Source organism: Geotrypetes seraphini, chromosome 1 (genome assembly GCF_902459505.1).
Source record: "Geotrypetes seraphini chromosome 1, aGeoSer1.1, whole genome shotgun sequence".
Taxonomy (NCBI): Eukaryota; Metazoa; Chordata; class Amphibia; order Gymnophiona; family Dermophiidae; genus Geotrypetes; species Geotrypetes seraphini.
This window is the reverse complement of record NC_047084.1, coordinates 222,541,429-222,562,650: the sequence shown is the minus strand read 5'-3', so window position 1 is coordinate 222,562,650 and position 21,222 is coordinate 222,541,429. Positions and strand designations below refer to the sequence as shown.

Genomic DNA, 21,222 nt, shown 5'->3' with positions numbered 1-21,222 from the left:
AATTGAGCGCAGCGTGCGCCGCCGCACCGCTCTAAATTACAGTTTTTAGGTGCTCCGACAGGGGGTTTTGTTGGGGAACCCCCCCAGTTTACTTAATAGACATCGCGCCGGCGTTATGGGGGGGTTGTAACCCTCCACATTTTACTGTAAATTGAACTTTTTCCCTAAAAACAGGGAAAAAGTGAAGTTTTCAGTAAAATGTGGGGGGTTACAACCCCCCCATAACGCCCCCACAATGCGGCGCAATGTCTATTAAGTAAAGTAGGGGGGTTCCCCCCCACGCCCCGTCGGAGCACTAAAAACAGTAATTTAGAGCGGTGCGGCGGCGCGCGCTGCGCTCAATTGTCTGGGCACGCCTTTGTCCCGGCGCGCTTTTGACCTGACACCCCTAAATTCAGCCAAGATAGGCAGCTGAAATGTAGGCCCGAAAAACCCTGGCCTACATATCAGCTGCCTATCTATGCCGCCGTGGGATCCTAAAGTCAGGCCGCAGCAGCCATAAGCTGATCACAGCAGAGGAAGTTATCCCTGATCAGATGAGCCGGCAGATATCCCTGAAGCAGTGTGAGTGGGGGAGTTATCCCTGCCACAATCAGCTGAGCGGCTGTGGCAGGGGAACCCCCACCAATCAGCAGAAGTGATACCCACTCCCTCTTGCAAGAACCCCAAAGCACCCCTCCCAACTGCGATAGGCAGGACGGATGCCCACTCCCTCCTGCAGGCCCCTCTGAACAAATGACCCACTTCAACCACCAATACCCCCACCCTGACACCTCTCCAAACCCCAACCACCCTCTAATTCATGACCCCCCCAACCACTGATACTCCTGAACTCCACACCATGACAGCCCCCAAGCCCCAACCCCCTCTGCCACCCCCCTGGTACCTTTTGTAGTAAAGCCGGCCGGAGGGATGCCTACACCTTCCGGCCAGGCAAGCCCATCTCTTCATAATGGTGGACCTTCCCTTTCCCGGTGCATCCTGGGATGTTAATTGGAGCTAAGCCTATTTACTGTCTTAAATTGGTAGTAATTGGTCCCAATTAGCAGCTGTGAGTGAACTGTCCTTAGTTTCAATTCTAGAAGTTGTAAATGTAATTTTTATCACGCACAACTTCTAAGGGGGGGGGTGGATGTGTGAGGTGCATGGGCGGGTCAGTAGCATGTCTAGGAATTACAAGAGCAAATTACAGAATAATAGCAGTTAAGCATCTCACTGCTAACAGTTAGGCGCAAGCATTTATGTCAGACTTTGTCATGGATTAAGTGCTTATATCTACAGTTTAAGTACAAAACTGTGAATTTATACTAATATTCTATAACAGTGGGTCTGCACAGAACTGCCATTACAGAATTCATGCTTAGCGCGTATCATCCTGGTACTTAAAGTTTGGCAGTCTTTCTTGAATCTACCCCACAATTGTCCAGTATCCCCAAAAGGCTGGTTTTTACAACTACTTAAGTAAGCAAATTAATCCAACTCTGTGACTAAATGGAAATGCAAACATACCATAAATATTCATAGTAGGTTTCCTGAAAACCAGGCCTGAAGATCACTTGAGAGCCAGATTCAAAAATCATTATGTTGGGTTAAAAACAGGTAACAGGTATACAGAATCAAGTTTTCCATCTACATTTTCCTGTAATATAGTTTTAAGAGATTACTGTATATTAAAATAGGAAAGCAGAAATCAACAGCTATGTCCCACGATACACTTAGAGGTTTGCTTCTGCAGAATAAGCATGTGTACAGGCAGCTCAAGTCTTTTCTTACCTCTCCCCAGATGCCAACTGTGTCTCTGATGTCATTCTTGCAGTATGATAACTGTCTGATGCAGCTGTTTACAGCAAAACTGCTTTTTCCAGGTGCTAGATCTGCTTCAGCCATTTCCACCCAGCCCAAAGAGCGGACAGCAAAACACTGGAAAACACAAAAGAAAACTACTGCATTAACAACCAGGAATTATATGCCTAGAGACATTTTTTAAAAAACAGAAATAACTGATTTTCAGAAATTCTATTTTTAACTAGGCAAATCAGTTACAAAAGTAAGAGTAAACAAAGGGTTTATATTTATTTGTAAAATTTCTTGCTCACAATTATCACTTATTAGTTGTAATAAATTGCTATCAACAATCAATTACTGCAGTTAATTGACATTAATATTTTGCACATGCATCTTCCTGGGTGCTATTCTATAACCCTGCAAATCTTAGCACACAACTCAAAAAGAGGAGCGTGGCTCGGGCATTCAAAAAATTTCAGCTGGCATAAATACTGACACCCAAATTCAGGCATGACCCTGAGTTTGGCCACAAGGAGTTGGTGATCAGATTCACAGTCTGTGCCTGGCAGTGTTTTTGTAGAGAAAATTGATCCCTTCCACTTTTTCAGGCAATATAGTCAATTTGGTCGTGATGCTGCCCATGGTGTCCAGGTGCAGAGGTGCCACTTCGACTAGGTGAAGAAGGTATTGGTGATTCTAAGCTTGTTTTCTTGGCAAAACTGCACAAGGCAGTCCATAGCTTCATTCTTCTCCCCTAGGTCGTGCCTGCAGACCACTCATGCATCCTCTCCTTCTCCAACTTTGGCACCGATGTCACCCATAATGTAGATGATGTCCTTTCTTGGGGTTTTATTGAGTGCACTTTGGACCTCGGCATAGAAGTCTTTAATATCCTGCTCTGACAAGCCTGCTGTTGTTGCGTAGACTTGGATAATGGTCACATTCAGAGGTTTCCCTCTGATGTGGATGGACATGATTGATGTACTGGGGGTTCTGTATGCACCTTGTGATCCTTTTGTTGGCCACAATGGCAACTTCCTTTCTCCTTTCTGTCTCATTGCACGAGTAATAAATGATGTAATCGTCTGAGCTGAAGTCCCCAGATCCAGTCCAGTGCAGTTCACTGACTCACACTAAGTCCCTACTTGTTCTTTCCATTTCCCTCGTGATAATGTCCAGCTTTCCAGTGTTCATCCCTCTCAGTAGTATATTGATCTTTGCAGTTCAGGTGGCCCTTTTCATCATGGACTACATTGGCAATCAGGCCCAAATGTGGGTTTCCCCCCTCATGTCATCTTGTCCTGATTACTTCGGGTCCACCTTTGCTCTTCCCCGGTCACTTGAAAAATGCTGTCCAGCCCAGGGGGCCCACTGTCAAGCACCATACTGAAGCATGTTGATTCTGATCCGTAGAGTTTCATGGTGAAGGTTTTATGGGGTAGGTCACCAGGTCTCTCCCCAACCCATAGCACTTAGTCACACAACTGCCGCAGTTGGTATGTCATATGTTGCCACGCTTCTGGAACTTTGAGCTGGCTATGAGAAGCGAGCATGGACCAAATATGGAAGTGCAAGGACATCTCAGTCACCAAACACGACATATGGTTGTGAGATATGGACACTCACGAAAGCAGATAGAAGAAAAATTGATGCCTTTGGGTTGTGGTGCTGGAGAAAACTTCTACAAATCACAAAGATGCTCTTGATTATATAAACCCAGAGTTGTCCCTGGAAGGCAAGATTACCAGACAGAAATTGACCTATTTTGGACATGTGATGAGGACGAATTCACTAGAAAAGGAGGTGCTACTCAGAATGGTCAGTGGTATAAGGAAGCAGGGAAGACCAAACGTACCACTATGGCACTTGTCAGTTACTACTACTACTACTACTATTAATTATTTCTATAGCACTACCAGGCACACGCAGCAAGCAGTTAGTGGAACAGAAGTCCAGGAGTAGAGCTGGGACTTATGTAGGCACCAGCAATGTATAGTGCCTGCACAGCTAACTGATCATGTAGGACCGCACATAAAGCGGTCTTAACTCTGCACGATTACCGTATTTTTCGTTCCATAAGACGCACTTTTTTCACCCCAAAAAGTGGATGAAAATAAGGGTGCGTCTTATGGAGCGAATGCCACAACCCCACCTGTTTTTAATCACAGCAGGGCCCCCCCAGTACCTGCTTTTAATCCCGGCGCTTCCCTCGCTGGACGGCTGCGGCAGTGAGCCCCCCCCAACCCCGGCAGTGAGCCGCCACCCCCGTGCCTGCTTTTAATTCCAGCGCTTCCCTCACTGGAGGGCTGCGGCAGTGAGCCCCCCCCCCGGCAGTGAGTCACCACCTCCCATGCCTGCTTTTAATCCCAGCACTTCCCTTGCTGGATGGCTGTGGCAGCGAGAGGCAGAGTGGCGAATAAGGCAGGCGCGCCTGCCTGAATGGCTGCAGTCAGTTCTAACAACTTGCGAGAACTAACTGCAGTCATTCAGGCAGGCGCCTTGTTCGTCGCTCTGCCTCTCACTGCCGCAGCTGTCCAGCAAGGGAAGCGCCAGGATTAAAAACAGGTACGCTTCTCATTCTACCATTTGACTGCTGATTTCTTCGACATGCTGCTTTTTCTTATTCTATTGCCCGGCATGCCTAGGAATGGTAGGGGCTGCTCGTAGAGGTAGGGAGGCGGGTTGGGGGAGGGCTGGGGGTTTGTAGTCTCCAGTGCCCATCAGAGTCCAGGGCACTGATGTGCTAGGTATAGTCTTAGATACTGTATTGTATAGCTTTATTCTGGCTTGGGGGGAGGGGGGTCACTTGAGGTGGGCAGAGGTTGGGTATATGTGATACTGATGATGTCTGCATTTATTGTTTTGTTTTTCTTTTACTCTATGCTTTTGGGGGGTCTTGGTTTTTCATTCTTATTCTGCTGGTATTAAGGAGTGTTTCCCATGTTAGAGGTGGAACGTACGATATTCTGCTAGGGGGAGCGGGGTGGGCAGGGGGGCTGGATTCTGTTAATATGGAAAACTTTGGTGATCTGGATTTCCCTGCTTACTGCTTGTTTGATTTGTAATCTCTTAGTATGTTTATTTGTCTTCTACAGCATGATGCTCGGCTGTTTTATTATCATCAATAAAAATTGTTTAAACCTAAAAACAGATACGGGGTGGAGGCCCTGCCAGGATTTTAAAAAGGTACAGGGGGGAGGCCCTGCCTGCCTGCCCTGTCCCGGTCTACCACTAAATCACCAGAGGGGGGACAGAGTACAGAGCCTGGCAGGGAAGGGGGGGGGGGGATAGGGTGCAGAGCTTGGCAAGGAGTGTGGGGTTAGGTGCAGGGCCTGGCAGGGAGAATTTGGTTCAGAATGTTTTTTTTCTTGTTTTCCTCCTCTAAATCTAGGGTGCGTCTTATGGTCAGGTGTGTCTTATGGAGCGAAAAATACAGTAGGTATATGGCTAAGGCAGGAGTTCTCAACATAGTACTTGGGACACACCTAGCAAGTCTGGTTTTCAGCCCACAATGAATATGCATACAATGGATGGAGTGCATGCAAATTCATTTCATACAATTTATTATGTGTATTCTGAAACCCAGGCTGACTGGGTTGAGAACCCCTGGGCATAATTTCCAGGTGCTTCTAAAGAGCTGGAAATTAATTGTCAATGACCTGGACAGGAACTGGCACTGAATATCTGGGTAAAATTTTATCTGCAGACAGTCAGCGTTTAAAGAAATGCTCACCAATGTCAGCTGATTATTGACCTGTAATTTAATATTTTCATTCATACAAACAAAACAAAACTTAGAATAAATAAAGGAGGATCCTATTGATCTAATTTAAACTGTCAGTTAAATCACTTAGAAAATAATTTTAGCACATGCACCACTTTTAAGTTACAGAAATAAAGATGAAGGCAGCCTTTATTTTGGTGCTTTCAAGTAGAGTGGCATAGTAAACATACTATTTTATCAATGCTTTAAATTTTGCAATTAACAATAAAGCTTCCCCTAAAGAGCACACTCTTAAACCCAGATTTTATATATGGCACCCAAAATTGGTGCTTAAAATTGGGTGCTAAATGACACTAATTTGAGTTTGCATGCACATCTTGCTATGCATTATTCTATGAAAATGTGAGCCCAAGTCCCATAATACACAACTCAAAATGGGTGTGGTCACAGAAGGTACATTGAGGGGGTGGGGGGGAGGTCAGGAGCATTTCTAAAATTATAGAATACTGGGGACATACACCCAAACTGGGCACAAGGAATTACACCTGGTTTCAACAGGTGCAAGTCCTGATGCCCAAATTAGCAATCAATGCTATTCTATAATGGGCACTTATCTTTGAGTGCCCATTACAGAATAGCATTGAATGGTGATTTTTGAGTGCTTTACTGAATCTAGCCTTTAATATGTTTCTGGAACCAGTCTGACCAGAATGAAAGAGAAATTATGAATATCAGTTTTTCCATTCTTGTTCTAGAATGTCTGCAGATATGGAGGTTATGCAGAGGGCAGTTCTTGCAAGGGTCTGCTTTAAATGTCACAAGCCATCTATAAATATCAATACCCTCACCAAACAATTGAAATTTTGATTTCCCTAATTTCATCAAAGATGTGGTATGCTCAAGCACTTTTAACAGTTCTATAAAATTAAGAAGGATATGCTGCTAGTGTAACATTCAGAGGTCACATTAATTGTATCTTAATATCTGTACTGATCTTCTAAGAAGCTGAAATGAAGTAGTGCAGTATTTCTCAATCTTTCTGTGGTTGTGACCCATGATAGCCAAATAAAACTGTGTGACCTCCTGGAGATGCAGAACAATAATGCACCTATGGAGAACCATTTGAGGATCCTGACACACAGTTTGGGAAGCTCTGGTGTAGTACATGGTTCTGATAGGGGGGGAGGACAAATACTACGGACCTCAGAGTTGTGTAAGAAGCCTTGAAGAGGGCAAGTCACTTAACCCTCCATTGCCCCAGGGTACCACAGTTAAGATAGTGAGCCTGCCAGGACAGGTAGGGATAATACATAAGAGTGCCTGATTACTGTTCAATGTATTGTAAAACCGCTTTGGGTGAATCTCTTCATGAAAAATCAGTTAATAAATCTTAATAAATGAATACAATGAAAACACAACTCTCTATACATTAAACTGGATGGTTCGGGGATATTGTCCTGAATGGCTTTGGGGTTCTGATTGACATGGCTGATCAGATGATATAATAGACCACTGGAATGAAATACTCTCCACTTAAGGGCAGACCAGATCCTCTCTGTGGATAATAATAATAATAATAATAACAGTTTATATACCGCAATACCGTTAAGTTCTATGCGGTTTACAGAAGATTAGTGGGGTACAAGTTGAGTTGACGTACAAGTTGAGTTAACTTAAGGGATGTGGGAACAATGGGGAGAAAGGGCAAGAGAGGGGAAGGAGGGAAGTGGGTCAGCTGTCTAGGTATTTCAGGAATAGGTGAGTTTTGAGGCATTTCCTGAATACCTCATAAGTGGTGGGCAATAGGAGTTGTTCTAGGTCTTTACCCCATAGGGCAGCCTGATGTGAGAGAAGATGCTCATGGTGTTTTTTTAGTTTGCATCCTCTAACCGGGGGAGAAACGAAGTGCGAGTGGGAGCTTCTCTTGTGTTTGTTGGCTGAGAAGGAGAATAGGTCAGTGATGTATTTAGGGGTTAGACCGTAGAAAACTTTAAAACAGAGACAGGCGAATTTAAACTTTACATGAGCTTCCATCGGCAACCAGTGTAGCTGTTGATGGTATTAGTTGTTCTTTAAAGCAAAGACATTTACCCTCAATATACACTGATAGATGGTTGCCCTATCCCAGACAATAGGTAAATGGATGTGGTTCCAGCAAAAGTCTGTTCATTTATGAGTGTGAAAATAATTATAGGATACAATTGGCAGTAAATTTCACAGTGAATGTCCTTGTATCAAACTCTAACCCAGCAGAGCAAACACTATATCCTCAGAACACATTTTGGGTAATTTGAAGATTCAAGGGAAAACATTACAGCAGAGCTGATGGAAGACCCCGTTTCCATGAGCTGAGAGTTCTGTTTCCTTCAAACTTTGCAAATCTCAGTCACTAAATCTTGACTTTAGTTTCCCTGGTTCTGAGAAATAAAATATTACTCAAAATTTTAGAAAAACACTACCATGATCTTTAAAGAAGATAGATCACCACTGTTGTGCAAAATAATTCTTCTCATGGGAATAGACTGAAAGGTTGGGCAAATCTATTCAAACAGAGAGCAGCACAAGCATAGTTATGGACAGAAAAACTACCAAAACTATAAATGTTGGCGTAAATTATGAAATGTTATTTATTTTATACATTTGTAGTCTGCTTATTGGGTAATTAGATCATAAACAGCTAAAATGCAAATCATCACATCAAAAATCAAACATGTTGTTCAACATCAAATTTTTCATAATTCATGTAAAAAAAAAAAACCCCTAAAAAATAAATGTGCTCTCAATTGTTTTCTGAAGTATAGAAGATCAGAAATAAGCCTCAAAAACTCAGACAATTGGTCCCAAAAGAGAGGCCCACTAATTTGAAAAAAAACAAAAAAAAAACTGCTTCAGTAGTGACAACAATTTTGCAAAGTGAGGCAGCACAAACCATCTTTTAGCTTCTGATCTCACTGAATGAGATTGATGAAGTCATAGCACCTGAGAGAAATAAGATAGTGCCATTCTAGCCAAACAAGAAGCAAAAATTTAAAATAATTTTTTTTAATGCTTTCATGAGTATTACATTCCCAAGAATATCTACAGCAAAAGAAAAATAATTTCTCACATAATTTACAAAATTATACATTTTAAATCATCAAGTTCACATCAAGGAAAAAAAGGACAGTTAAATGCAAAAGAGAACATAAGAATTGCTGCTGTTGGGTCAGACCAGTGGCAGCCCTTGGTCAAAGACCAGCACCCTAACTGAGACTAGCCCTACCTGCGTACGTTCTGGTTCAGCAAGAATTTGTCTAACTTTGTTTGAATCCCTGAAGGGTCTTTTCCCCTACGACAGCCTCAGGAAGAATGTTCCAGTTTTCTACAACTCTCCGAGTGAAGAACTTCCTTACGTTCGTACGAAATCTATCCCCTTTCAATTTTAGAGAGTGCCCTCTCGTTCTCCCTACCTGTCTTTATCTACTAAGTCTATTCTCTTCAGTACCTTGAATGTTTCGATCATGTCCCCTCTCAATCTCCTCTGTTCGAGGGAGAAAAGGTCCAGTTTCTCTAATCTTTCACTGTACGGCAACTCCTCCAGCCCCTTAACCATCTTAGTCACTCTTCTCTGTACCCTTTCGAGTAGTGCCGTGTCCTTCTTCGTGTACGGCGACCAGTGCTGGATGCAGTACTCCAGGTGAGGGCGCACCTTGGCCTGGTACAGCGACATGATAACCTTCTTCGATCTATTCGTGATCCCCTTCCTTATCATTCCTAGCATTCTGTTCACCCTTTTTGCCGTCACCGCACATTGCGTGGACGGCTTCATCGACTTGTCGATCATAACTCCCAAGTCTCTTTCATGAGAGGTCTCTCCAAGTACCGCCCCGGACATCCTGTATTTGTGCATGAGATTTTTGTTACCTACATGCATCACTTTACACTTATCCACGTTGAACCTCATCTGCCATGTCGATGTCCATTCCTCGAGCCTGATTATGTCACGTTGTAGATCTTCGCAATCCCCCTGTGTCTTCACTATTCTGAATAACTTCGTATCGTCCACAAATTTAATCATCTCACTTGTCGTCACAATGTCTAGATCATTTATAAAGATGTTTAAGAGCACGGGTCCAAGCACCAAGCCCTGTGGCACCCCACTAGTGTCGCTCTTCCAGTCCGAGTATTGTCCATTTATCCCCACTCTCTTTTTCCTATGATCCAGCCAGTTTTTAATCCACGTGAGTATTTCACCCTTGATTCCATGGCTCGCAATTTTCCGAAGTAGTCGTTCATGCGGAACCTTGACAAACGTCTTCTGAAAATTCAGATATACAATGTTGACCGGGTTGCCCTTGTCTATTTGAATGTTTACTCCTTCGAAGAAGTGCAGCAAGTTCGTCAAACACGATCTGCCTTTGCTAAAACTGTGCCGACTGGTCCTCATCAGCCCGACTCTACTATCTTTCCTGGTACCGAGGTCAGACTCACCGGTCTGTAGTTTCCCGGATCTCCCCTCGAACCTTTCTTGAAGATCGGCATAACATTCGCCACCTTCCAGTCTTCCGGAATCTTTCCCGATTTGATCAACAGATTGGCTATTAGTTGAAGCAGATCAGCTATGGTCCCTTTCAGTTCCTTGATGACCCTCGGATGGATGCCATCCAGTCCCGGGGATTTATCGCTCTTAAGCCTATCAATCTGCTACACACCTCCTCTAGATTGACTGTCAATCCTGTCAGCTTTTCGTCTTCATTTCCAGCATATAGCCTGATGGGTTCCGGTGTGCTGTGTACATCTTCTTCGGTAAATACAGACGCAAAAAATGTGTTCAGTTTGTCGGCGACTGCTTTGTCCTCCTTTAGTGCTCCCTTTATTACATGGTCATCCAATGGTCCCACCGCTTCCTTCGCGGGTCGTTTCCCCTTAATATATCGAAAGAACAGCTTGAAGTTCTTCGCCTCCTTGGCTATATTTTCCTCGTAGTCTCTTTTGGCCTTTTTTACCACCTTATGGCACCTGCGTTGATGTTGTTTGAGCTTGTTCCAGTTTTCATCCATTTTTGACCTTTTCTATTCCTTAAACAAAGTTTTCTTCTCTCTTATCGCTTCCTTCACTTCTACAGTGAGCCACACCGGTTCTTTGTTCTTTTTCCTCTTTGATCCCTTGTTGATATGGTGTATATATAGATTTTGCGCCTCGGTGACTGTGTCCTTAAAAAGGGACCAGGCTTGGTCTAGCATTTTTACAGTGCTTATCTTCTTCTTAATCTTCTTCCCTACCATGAGTCTCATCCCTTCGTAATTCCCTTTTCGGAAGTTCAGTGCCGTGGCTGTCATTTTGGACTATTGTTTCTCCCCTGCGTCCAGATCGAAGCAGATCATATTGTGATCACTGTTTAGAGATGCAAAATGATGTTTGGTTTGCAAAGCTAAATCAGAACTGATGAAACTGGTCCTTGGCCCTACTTCCACTACCAATCTAGTTTACAAGTCATCCCTAATCTGAAGTGTTTTTCATTTTCCTTGTATCCTCTACCTTCCACCACTGGTAAGCAGGTACCTTTCTAAGAAAATTACCATGCCTCAAATGAATATAACTGAGATATATTCACAAATACAGCCTCTAATGTATGCAAATATATCTCATGGGTATTTATAAGGGAAACATTGAAAATCAGAGTGACATGCAAATGGAGAGAGATCCTAAGGACCAGTCTAAGTAGCACTAAGGCTAGAGTGCAGATCATACAAATTCTATATACTGTATGTTGCTAAAGTAGAAACATAGAAACATGATGGCAGATAAAGGCCAAATGGCCCATCCAGTCTGCCCATCCACAGTAACCATTATCTCTTCCTCTCTCTAAGAGATCCCACGTGACTATCCCAGCCTTTCTTGAAATCAAACACAGTCTCTGTCTCCACCACCTCTTTTGGGAGAAAGTTCCATGTAACTACCACCCTTTCTGTAAAAAAAAGGATTTCCTTAGATTAGTCCTGAGCCTACCACCTCTTAACTTCATCCTATACCCTCTCATTCCAGAGCTTCCTTTCAAATGAAAGAGACTCAACTCAATTGTAATTACATTACGTAGGTATTTAAACATCTCTATCATATCTCCCCTTTCCCGCCTTTTCTCCAAACTATACATATTGAGATCTTTAAGTTTGTCCCCACAAGCCTTATGATGAAGACTACACACCATTTTAGTAGCCTTCCTCTGGACCGACTCGATCCTTTTTATATCTTTTTGAAGATGTGGTCTCCAGAATTGTACACAATATTCTGAATGAGGTCTCAGAGTAGAAACATAGAAACATGATGACAGATAAGGAATTCTCTCTGTAATTATCCTGGAAATGTCCAGTTGTCTCTTTTGTAATCCGCCCAGAACTGCAAGGTTGAGGCGGAATAGAAATCAGTAATGTAATGTAATGTAATAAGGCCAAATGGCCCATCCAGTCTGCCCATCCGCAGTAACCATTATCTCTTCCTCTAAGAGATCCCACATGCCTATCCCCAGGCTTTCTTGAATTCAGACACACTTCTCTGTCTCCACCTCTTCCAGGAAACTGTTCTGCGCATCTATCACCCTTTCTTACAGGGTCTTACAGGGGCATCAACACCTCCTTTTTCCTACTGGCCACACCTCTTCCTATGCGCCCTAGCATCCCTCTAGCTTTCACTGTCATCTTTTCAATCTGTTTGGCCACCTTAAGATCATCACATACAATCACACCCAAGTCCTGCTCTTCTGTCATAGTGTATAACTTTTCCATAATTTTAGAAAGTTAGGATGATACACAGATTCTTGCTAAAGAACTGAGGAATGAGAAGTCATGGTAAGACAGATGCTCCAAGAACATTTCAACAAGCATCCTTAAGCTCAATTTAAATAGTAAAATACTCTATGAAGCAAGCCATTTCATCCTCATACAATAGGATTCAAGATTCAGAATGCAAGCCATTTCATCCTCATACGATAGGATTCTCGCGAGAACTGAGGCAGCCATTCAGAAGTGGCACATGCCCATGCAGCAGCGTGCTTGTGCACCACTGGCCCCGACATACCGGTAATCAGCAGGTTGCCATCCAGCGAAGCACCAGTGACCAGCACAATTAGGAAGTGTCACAGGCCCAGGCCCCCGACATACCGGTAATCAGCAGGTTGCCGTCCAGTGAAGCACCAGCGACTAGCACAATTAGGAAGTGTCACAGGCCCAGGTATTAGTGCACTTGTGCACCGTGGACCCCGACAATCAGCAGGCAGCCATCCACTGACCACCACAATTTAAAGGTAGCGCCGGGGGGGGGGGGGCTGGGATGGAATTTAAAGGTGCCAGGGGGTATGTAAAAGTGATGATTGATTGGGGGGGGGCTGGGACAGAATTTAAAGGTGTCAGGTATATATTAGTATACAATTTGGTTCAGAATTATTTTTTTTTCTTGTTTTCCTTCTCTAAATCTGGGGTGCATCTTATGGTGAGGTGCGTCTTATGGAGCGAAAAATACATTAACTCTATATCACCTTATGCAATGGCTCAGAGAGCAGATATGATTTATCAAGATCTGATCTTTACTGCCTCATTAAGCAGAGCTATATGTAACGGTGAGCTACTTATGCCCACTACATACCACCATATTCTAGGAAAGGCTACAATTCAATTTTATGGTCATTTCACTAAGGGTTTTTTGTTTGTTTTTCTAATGAAAATGTAATGTAATGTAATGTAATTTATTTCTTATATACCGCTAGATCTTTATTGAATGCAGCAGGGAGTCTGGGAGCTTAGTCTTGGGTTTCTAATGCAGGTCACCGAACACACTCTCCCTTCTGGTATGATATATTTTTACAAAATTAAAGAGAGGAGTCTACACCAACATGATCCAGTGGAGGGTAAAATGAAATGGCAGAGAGAATTAATGTTAGCTACTGAATGTGCGCAGTGCTGCTTTTCTACATTTCTTTGTAGAAGGATGGAACTGAATGGAAGTCCATGTCACCAACAGTGATACAAAGGGCTAATATTAAACCCATGGTGGCCAGTATTTATTTAAAATGTCAAATGTTGTAGGTAATTCCCTCCCAAAAAAACCCCACAAAAATACCACACTGGGTTCCCAGGGCTATGGATTTCGAGTCAGAGTTGTGGAGTTGAAAGCAGTTTTAGATGGAATCAGAGTTGGAGTCAGTAAAAACGTACAGAGCTCAATTCCAGCTTCAACATTTGCTTTTTTCTGATCTGAAGAAGGGTTACTTTCAATAGCTCATCATAAAATGCATTGAGTTAGTTCAATTAAAAAAAGGTATCATCTTATTTCTTTTGGTTTGTTTTTTTTTTGTTTTATTTCTCTATACTACCTTGGAAAGTAGACTAATCTTCAAAATAAAAACTTACATTATAATATATGGTAAATTTATAATTTTATACATATATCTACCGTATCTTTTTTCTGGATCTAAAGTATAGTACCTTGCTCCGAATCCGCAGTTTCAGTACCTGCAGATTCGGTTATTTGCAATTTTTTTTTTTTTTTAAGAAATGCTGCATCCCAGACCTTACCTAGTGGTCTAGCGGTAACACAGGGCAGGATTGAGTATCCTACTCACCTGCCCCGTGCAGAGCTGTCATCAAAATGGCTGCCGTGAGTTCCCATTGTAGACTACAACAGGAACTCACAGCAGTATTTTGACGACGGCTCTGAACAGGGCAGGAGTGTAGGATGATTGATCCTGCCCCGCATTGCCGCTAGACCACCAGGTAAGGTCCAGGTAAGGTCTGGGTGGGGGTGGGTCAAAGCTGGCCATGAAAGTTATCCACGATATTTCAATATTCGTTGGCCAGCTCTGCCCCTAACCCCCGCAAATATTGAGGGTCTGCTGTAGTGGCAAATCTAAGTTCTATTTACCAGTATTTTAGATCACGAACAAAAAATTGAAAGCCTAATATCAGTAGGAGCTGGAGTCGGACAATATAAAAATAAAGGAGTCGAATCAACCAACAGACTGAATTTGACTTGGATATTAAATGCTGGGGCTAATCTAACACTGGCATTAAATATCTGGGTTATAGGTAGTCGTTGGAAGTTATCCAAGTAAAGCATAGTTACTTACCTGTAACAGGTGTTATCCAGGGACAGCAGGTAGATATTTTCACAGATGGGCGACATTATCCACAGAGCCCGGTATGGACAGTGCAAAAGTATACTGTCACTTTTAACTTTTGAAGTCTTGCAACTGCCCATACCACACTTGCAGTGCCTTCCCACCTGATGTCAACTCAAGGAACCATCAGTTCAGTAAAAAAGCTAAGACGCCAACTAGGGGAGGAGGGAGGGTTGTGAGAATATCTGCATGTTGTCCATGGATAACACCTGTTACAGGTAAGTAACTGTGCTTTAGCAGAGGACAAGCAGACAGTATATTCTCACAGGATGGGACTCCCTATTTACTGTGAAAGGGATTGAGGGAACTTGGGAAATTTATTCTCTACGTAAATTTATTACGTAGAGAATAAATTTTGTAGAACTGCTTGGCCGAACAGACGGTCCTGTCTGGAATGAGTTTCTAGACAGTAATGGGATGTGAAAGTATGTATTGAAGACCAGGTGGCAGCCTTACAGATGTCCTCAATAGCAGTGGAACGGAGAAAAGCAACTGAGACTGCCATTGCTCTAACTTTGTGTGCTGTGACATGAGTTTCCAATGGTAGCCCAGCCCGAGCATAGCAGAAGGAGATGCAGTCTGCCAACCATATAGAAAAAATTCTCATAGTAACCGGAGTTCCCAGTCTGTTAGGATCAAATGAGAGGAATAGCTGAGTAGAGGTTCTATGAGGCTTTGTTCAATCCAGGTAGTAAGCTAAAGCACATTTACAATCCAATGTCTGAAGTGCAACTTCACCCGGAAGGGAATGTGGTCTTGGGAAGAAGACAGGCAGAACTATAGACTGGTTGAGGTGGAATTCCTAAATAACTTTTGGTAGGAATTTGGGATGAGTACATCGGGCCATTCTGTCATGGTAAAAGTTATATAAGGTGCATCTGAAATCAGTGCTTGAAGTTCACTGATGCATCGAGCTGAAGTGATGCAAATCAAAAAGGCTACTTTCCACCTGAGAAATTTGAAGGAAGAAGATGCTATCGGTTCAAATGGTGGCTTCATGAGTATGGAAAGTACAATATTGAGGTCCCAAGAAACCAGAGGGGATTTAATTAGGGGATTTGTGTGCATCAATCCCTTCATAAACTTTGAAATCAATGGGTGTTGTGGCAGGGTTGTGGATGCCTGAGAGTCCCTTGCGCTCCACGACGTCTGTTGCACACTTGGGATCCACACCTCTTTGGAGTGCCAATGGTATGAGGTTTAGGGCCCCAAAGAAAAAAGGACCCAGTCTGTATTATTTCCCAGCAAACCTTTTTATTCTTTCTTGAAACAAAAACTATTTCCTCTCATTCAGATCCATATAATGATCCATATAATGATCCATATAATGAACTTCCAAATAACCAAAATAAGCTTTTCACAGTTCAACTGTTCTTTTAGTTCAGTAAGAATGGTAGTACTTGATGCAAAGGGCTGCTTCTCATTAAACACAGTTCCAGCAGCCTCTTCTCCCCCCTCCCAAGTGTGGGTTAAAAGAAACCCTAACCTCCTGGCTGGGATACTGCTTTCTCTCCCTTGCGCTCCACTACACAGGAAAAAGGGGCTTTTATTTTCTTCTTTCTCTATTCCTCCTCAGGCTATAGCCAAGCTCACTGCAATGCTTCTCTCAGTACTTTTGCCCAACTTGGGCTATGGCACTACTGACCAGTTTGCTCATGGTCAGAGTGCTGGGGGACACTCCTCCCTGCATAATAGTTGGAATCATGCCCTCCCGGCCCCCTTATAAGTTCCTTAGAGCTCTGGCAGAAGGCAACTTTTAGCTCCCTAAGTTTTCCCACCTAGCTCTTGTGCAGTGAATTCCCTTCTCTCATTCCAAGCTGGGGAATTCAATAGCATTCACACACACTTTCCGTTTTGAAACTGCAGCATTTGCTTTCATACCCCACTGGTTCAAACTGAGGCTTTATTCAAACATACCTTAATTCACACAGGCTTTTCCTTCAGTTAGCCATTCCATGCCCTGCTCTGGATCACTATAAACAGATTCAACATCTTCATAATCCATTAAGCAATCAGGCTCTGCACAATCCTCTCTGCTTTCTGCTTCAGGAGACAAATGGACATTCTCAGCAGTTTCAAATGCTTCCCCTTCCCCCACACCTTCCCACACCACTACCTTAGGTTTAAGAACTTTCCTTTTCTCAGTAGGGCTCTCCTGTGAATTCAAGTGGCTGGGGTATGAAGGAGCAGGTAGCTTTCTGCCTAAGGAGACTGCCTGTCCTTTCCTGTTTCCTCGTGTCTCTGAGAACATCTGCAGCTTCTCTGATAGACCAGCTGAGCTCAATTTACCTGCATATTCCCTGCCTGCTTGGAAAAAAACTCTCTCTCTGATTGGCTGCACAGCGTGTTCTTCACTGGACTGAGACACACCTCCTCTGTTAACTCTTTTAGTGTCAGATCTTATTCTCTGGAGCTCGTAGATATTCTGCTCAGTCTTCCTAGCAAACTTCTCTTTGACTAAATACTTGTTAAAGGCTCAGAGGTCAAGGATTGGGTGCAATCCTCTGGTATGAGGTAATATTTGGAAAACTCTCATCCCCTCTGCTGAGGAGGTACTGATTTGATTGCATTCAGCCGAAGAAGGCCCAAGAGTTCTTGTTGAAGGGAGGTCTTCTGAGAGTTGAAAGAATACTTTTTTAGAGGCCTGTGTGAAGACACTTTGCAAAGACAGAGAGCATAGCCTTCTGTTATGATCTGCAAGACCCATTTGTCATTGGTGATTAGGGTCCAACAATGGTGATGAGTTAGGCGACCTCCAATGGGATGAAGAGGAGGGTTGGATGGTAGAAAGGTGGCTATTCTCTGGATGAGGGAGTTAAAAAGACTAAGTAGTGTCAGCCCAACCTTAACTTGCTGGCCTTATCAATGTCAGCAAAGGCCTATGGGAGATCATATCAGTTATATCTTACCTTAGGGCATGTCAGTGCAGACAGCCTCAGAAAATTACATCTAAAGTATCAGTTATTAACAGACCTGAGATTCTAAAGATGTGCTAAGGTCTGGTACTTAAGATGAACACTAGCCCCAGCTAAATGCTCCTGCACAGAACTCGTATACATTAGGCATCAGGCCAGACTGGATTATTTATCAAGAAGGTATGCTACTTGAATGGGATGAAGAAGCCAGACAGACTAATCCCATCTACCATTCCTGTAAGTGTTACACCTTCCTTATCAATTAAACTAACCATTGTTTCAAACAGTTTACAAATTATAAACAGAATGATACTGGGAAATACAATAGTTTCTATTTTTAGAAAAAGATTCCAACCTATAAAAGCCTCTTCTCTGCAACACCCATCTCTCTCTCTGGAACCTGAAGCCTGGACCATCACCCCCTCCCCTCCCTCTCTCTTTCCTCTGGACTTTGTAAAGCAAGTAAACGGTCCTCTCTCTCACATACACACACAAGCAGTCTCTGAATCCACTCTGTATTTGTAAAGCTTATATATATTTCTTTCTGTACATTTGTAATACAGTATATGCTGGATGTATAATAACATTGCCTTTCTGTAATATTAAGCCTGTTTCTGCATAATATATATTCTTTATGCAATCACTCTGGGCTGTCATTGTCAGTAATTTTATTTCCTACTAAATCTTCAACAAGGGTGTCGAACCCGGGGCCTGGCGGATTGTAAGGCTGCCACATTATATCATTGGGGCTTATTTGCTTCAATATTACCCCTCCAAAACCTTCCATTTTGGACAGTTGCTAATCCTTACAAGTAGATTTTTGTTTCTGGGATCATTGTTGTCTGGGATGCTTCTGTGAAGGAGGCCTAGAAAAAGACGTGTTGAACATAGCGTCTCTTAAAAGATGTTGACTGATCTCTAGGATTGTAATATCTCCTAGTAGTCTGGGGTTTGGAAGATTTTGAAGTAGACAAAGTTGTCATACTTTGTTCATGTTTTGTTATTTTCTCAGTGGCCTGTTCAATATTGTCACCAACAGTTCATTTCCCAGATAAGGAATATTAGCAAGACAATCTTGCACATTAGGGTCCAGGTCGGAGACCCACAACCAAGCCTGATGATGCATGGCAACAGACAGTACTGAAGCTCTTGAAGTGGGATCAAATACTGATCTGGCCATGAACTTTCTGGTTTTGAGCAGATTATGATGATTTCTTGGTATTGCTCAAAAAGCAGAAATATGGTTCAAAGGTGGCCAACTGCTGGACTAACTGTTTGAAGTTTAAAGTCATACAAACGTTATAGCTGAGGATAAATTCATAAACATGGTATTTTGATAGAATTATCAATCAAATTTGTCTAGGGCTTGGCCTTCCCTTCCAGGAGGAGTACTGGCATACTGTATGTTCTAGTACTGGATGATCTTTTCAGGGCAGACTTCACTAAAAGAATGATGTTTTAGTTAAGCCTTGTCAAACTTTGGACATGCCAGGACTCTGTAAAGGGAGTCAAGTTTTCTAGAGTCCACAGGCACATGTAGAGGCGCCTATTTTTAAACAGTGTCTTTCATAAGATGATGAAATTGAAACTTAAAACAATCCTTACAAATTTATTCAAAGTCCAAGGCATCAAACAAATCTGCTGTCGGCTCAGATTCAGAATCAATTTTTTTGCTGGTAGGGCATGCCTCATTAGATGGATGAATCTGGTAAATGACAAACTTTCCAGTGGAGTCCTTCAGATGAAGGTAGATTAGAAGAATCAAAAGTGATACCATAGGACTCTGGTGCAGAGACTTCTAGATCATATGTTGAATCCAAGAGATCTGAATCATAATCAGTTATTTTATAAGACATAGAAACATAATAGCAGATAAAGGCCAAATAGCCCATCCAGTCTGCCCATCTGCAGTACCATTATCTCTTTCTCTCTCTAAGAGGTCCCATGTGCCTATTCCCATGCTTTCTTGATTTCAGACTCAGTCTCTACCACCTCCTTTGGGAGCAGTGGTCTCTTGGTTTAGATCGGTGTCAATATGGAGCCCTATGACTGCAGTGCCTGGAAGAGCTCCTCTTGGTATCTCGGTGCCGATCCAATGTGGAGCACTATGAAAAACTGTGATGCCTATGTTGGATGATAGGCTCGATACCGGAGTCCCTAATAGTGCGATGCTCGGGCTGGAACAGTATCAATGGAGCCAAGGAAGGTACAGGGGCTGGTTGAGACTGAAACATAAGTGCCAACTCTGTTTGAAGAAACACTAATTTGCTTCTGTAAGGATTGCACCGGTACTGTTATCGGTACAGATGGTGCCACTGGTGCTGCAGTGTGTCAAGGCATTGGCTACTTTGATGATGTGCCTATGATGAGATGCTAACTTGGCTTTTGGTGTGTATCTACTTACTGGATGCTTGAGAAGACACCAATGTATGGGTCAAGGGAGAAGCACAGGCTCACTTCTTAACATTCTTAGGAGGAAAAGTCGATGGTACTGTTGGAGCCAAAACCAAGCAGGATGCCGGTGCTGACTTTGATGCCAATGCCTACGGATAAGAGTGGCTGGTGTCTCTTCACTGACAGCTCACCCAGCAGCATCAAAGCCTTGTTGCTCCATAATAGGAACCAGTACCCGTCTCATCCAATGGCTCACTCGGTGCACCTCAAAGAGAATTACAACAGCATCAAGACCTTATTAGGCACCTTGGAATATGCCTGGGAAATCGTTGGAGACTTCAAAATGGGTGCATTCCTAATGGGCCTCCAAGGGAGTTTTACCAAGTTTCCCTGCTATCTCTGCCTTTGGGACAGCAGGGACACATGGCACATTACAAAAGGTGGGACTGGCCACAGCAGACCTAATTCTCTGTGGGGAGAAACAATGTCAAATGGTAAGAGAACATATAAGACACAGCAAGTCCATGAATAATCTTGAATAATAAACAGTAAATTTAAAAGAAATTCTGGTCTCCATAGGTAGGCAGTGAAATTGAACATAATTTAATTTAAAATAAGCATTTATATCCCGCATAACTGCTACATTCATAGGAGGTTACAATAAGAAATACAGTGAAGTACAAATAAAAACAATAGGTTCTATAAACATTTTTACAGCTTTCCTAAAGATCAAATAATATGAAATATTTCTTATATTAGATGGTAAACTATTCCAAAGTTCCCAGGATGCTGGGCTGTATAAAGAGAGGATAACCAGTATAAGAACGAAGGTGTTGATGCCCCTGTACAGGTCGTTGGTGAGGCCCCACTTGGAGTATTGTGTTCAGTTTTGGAGACCGTATCTGGTGAAGGACATAAGAAGACTTGAGGCGGTCCAGAGGAGGTAGACGAAAATGGTAGGAGGTTTGCGACAAGACATACGAGGAGAGACTGGAAGCCCTGAATAAATATACCTTAGAGGAAAGGAGGGACAGGGGAGATATAATTCAGATGTTCAACTACTTGAAAGGTATTAACGTAGAACAAAATCTTTCCAGAGAAAAGAAAATGGTAAAACCAGAGGACAATTTAAGGTTGAGGGATGGTAGACAAGAGCAATGTAAGGAAATTCTTCTTTACGGAGAGGGTGGTGGTTGCCTGGAATGCACTCCCAAGAGGTGGTGGAGATGAAAACGGTGATGGACTTCAAAAAAGCG

At 42.8% G+C, this 21,222-nt stretch overlaps 1 protein-coding gene across 24 annotated transcripts in view; it reads right to left on the bottom strand.

Moving 5' to 3' along the window:
* APBB2 (amyloid beta precursor protein binding family B member 2) overlaps positions 1 to 21,222 on the bottom strand; it is a 586,942-nt gene that overhangs the window by 181,790 nt on the left and 383,930 nt on the right. For all 24 annotated transcript variants that reach the window (XM_033946701.1, XM_033946629.1, XM_033946610.1 and 21 more), the window contains one exon: positions 1,774 to 1,920. In XM_033946701.1, coding sequence (XP_033802592.1) covers positions 1,774 to 1,920 — 147 coding nt within the window. The remainder of the gene's footprint in view (positions 1 to 1,773; positions 1,921 to 21,222) is intronic.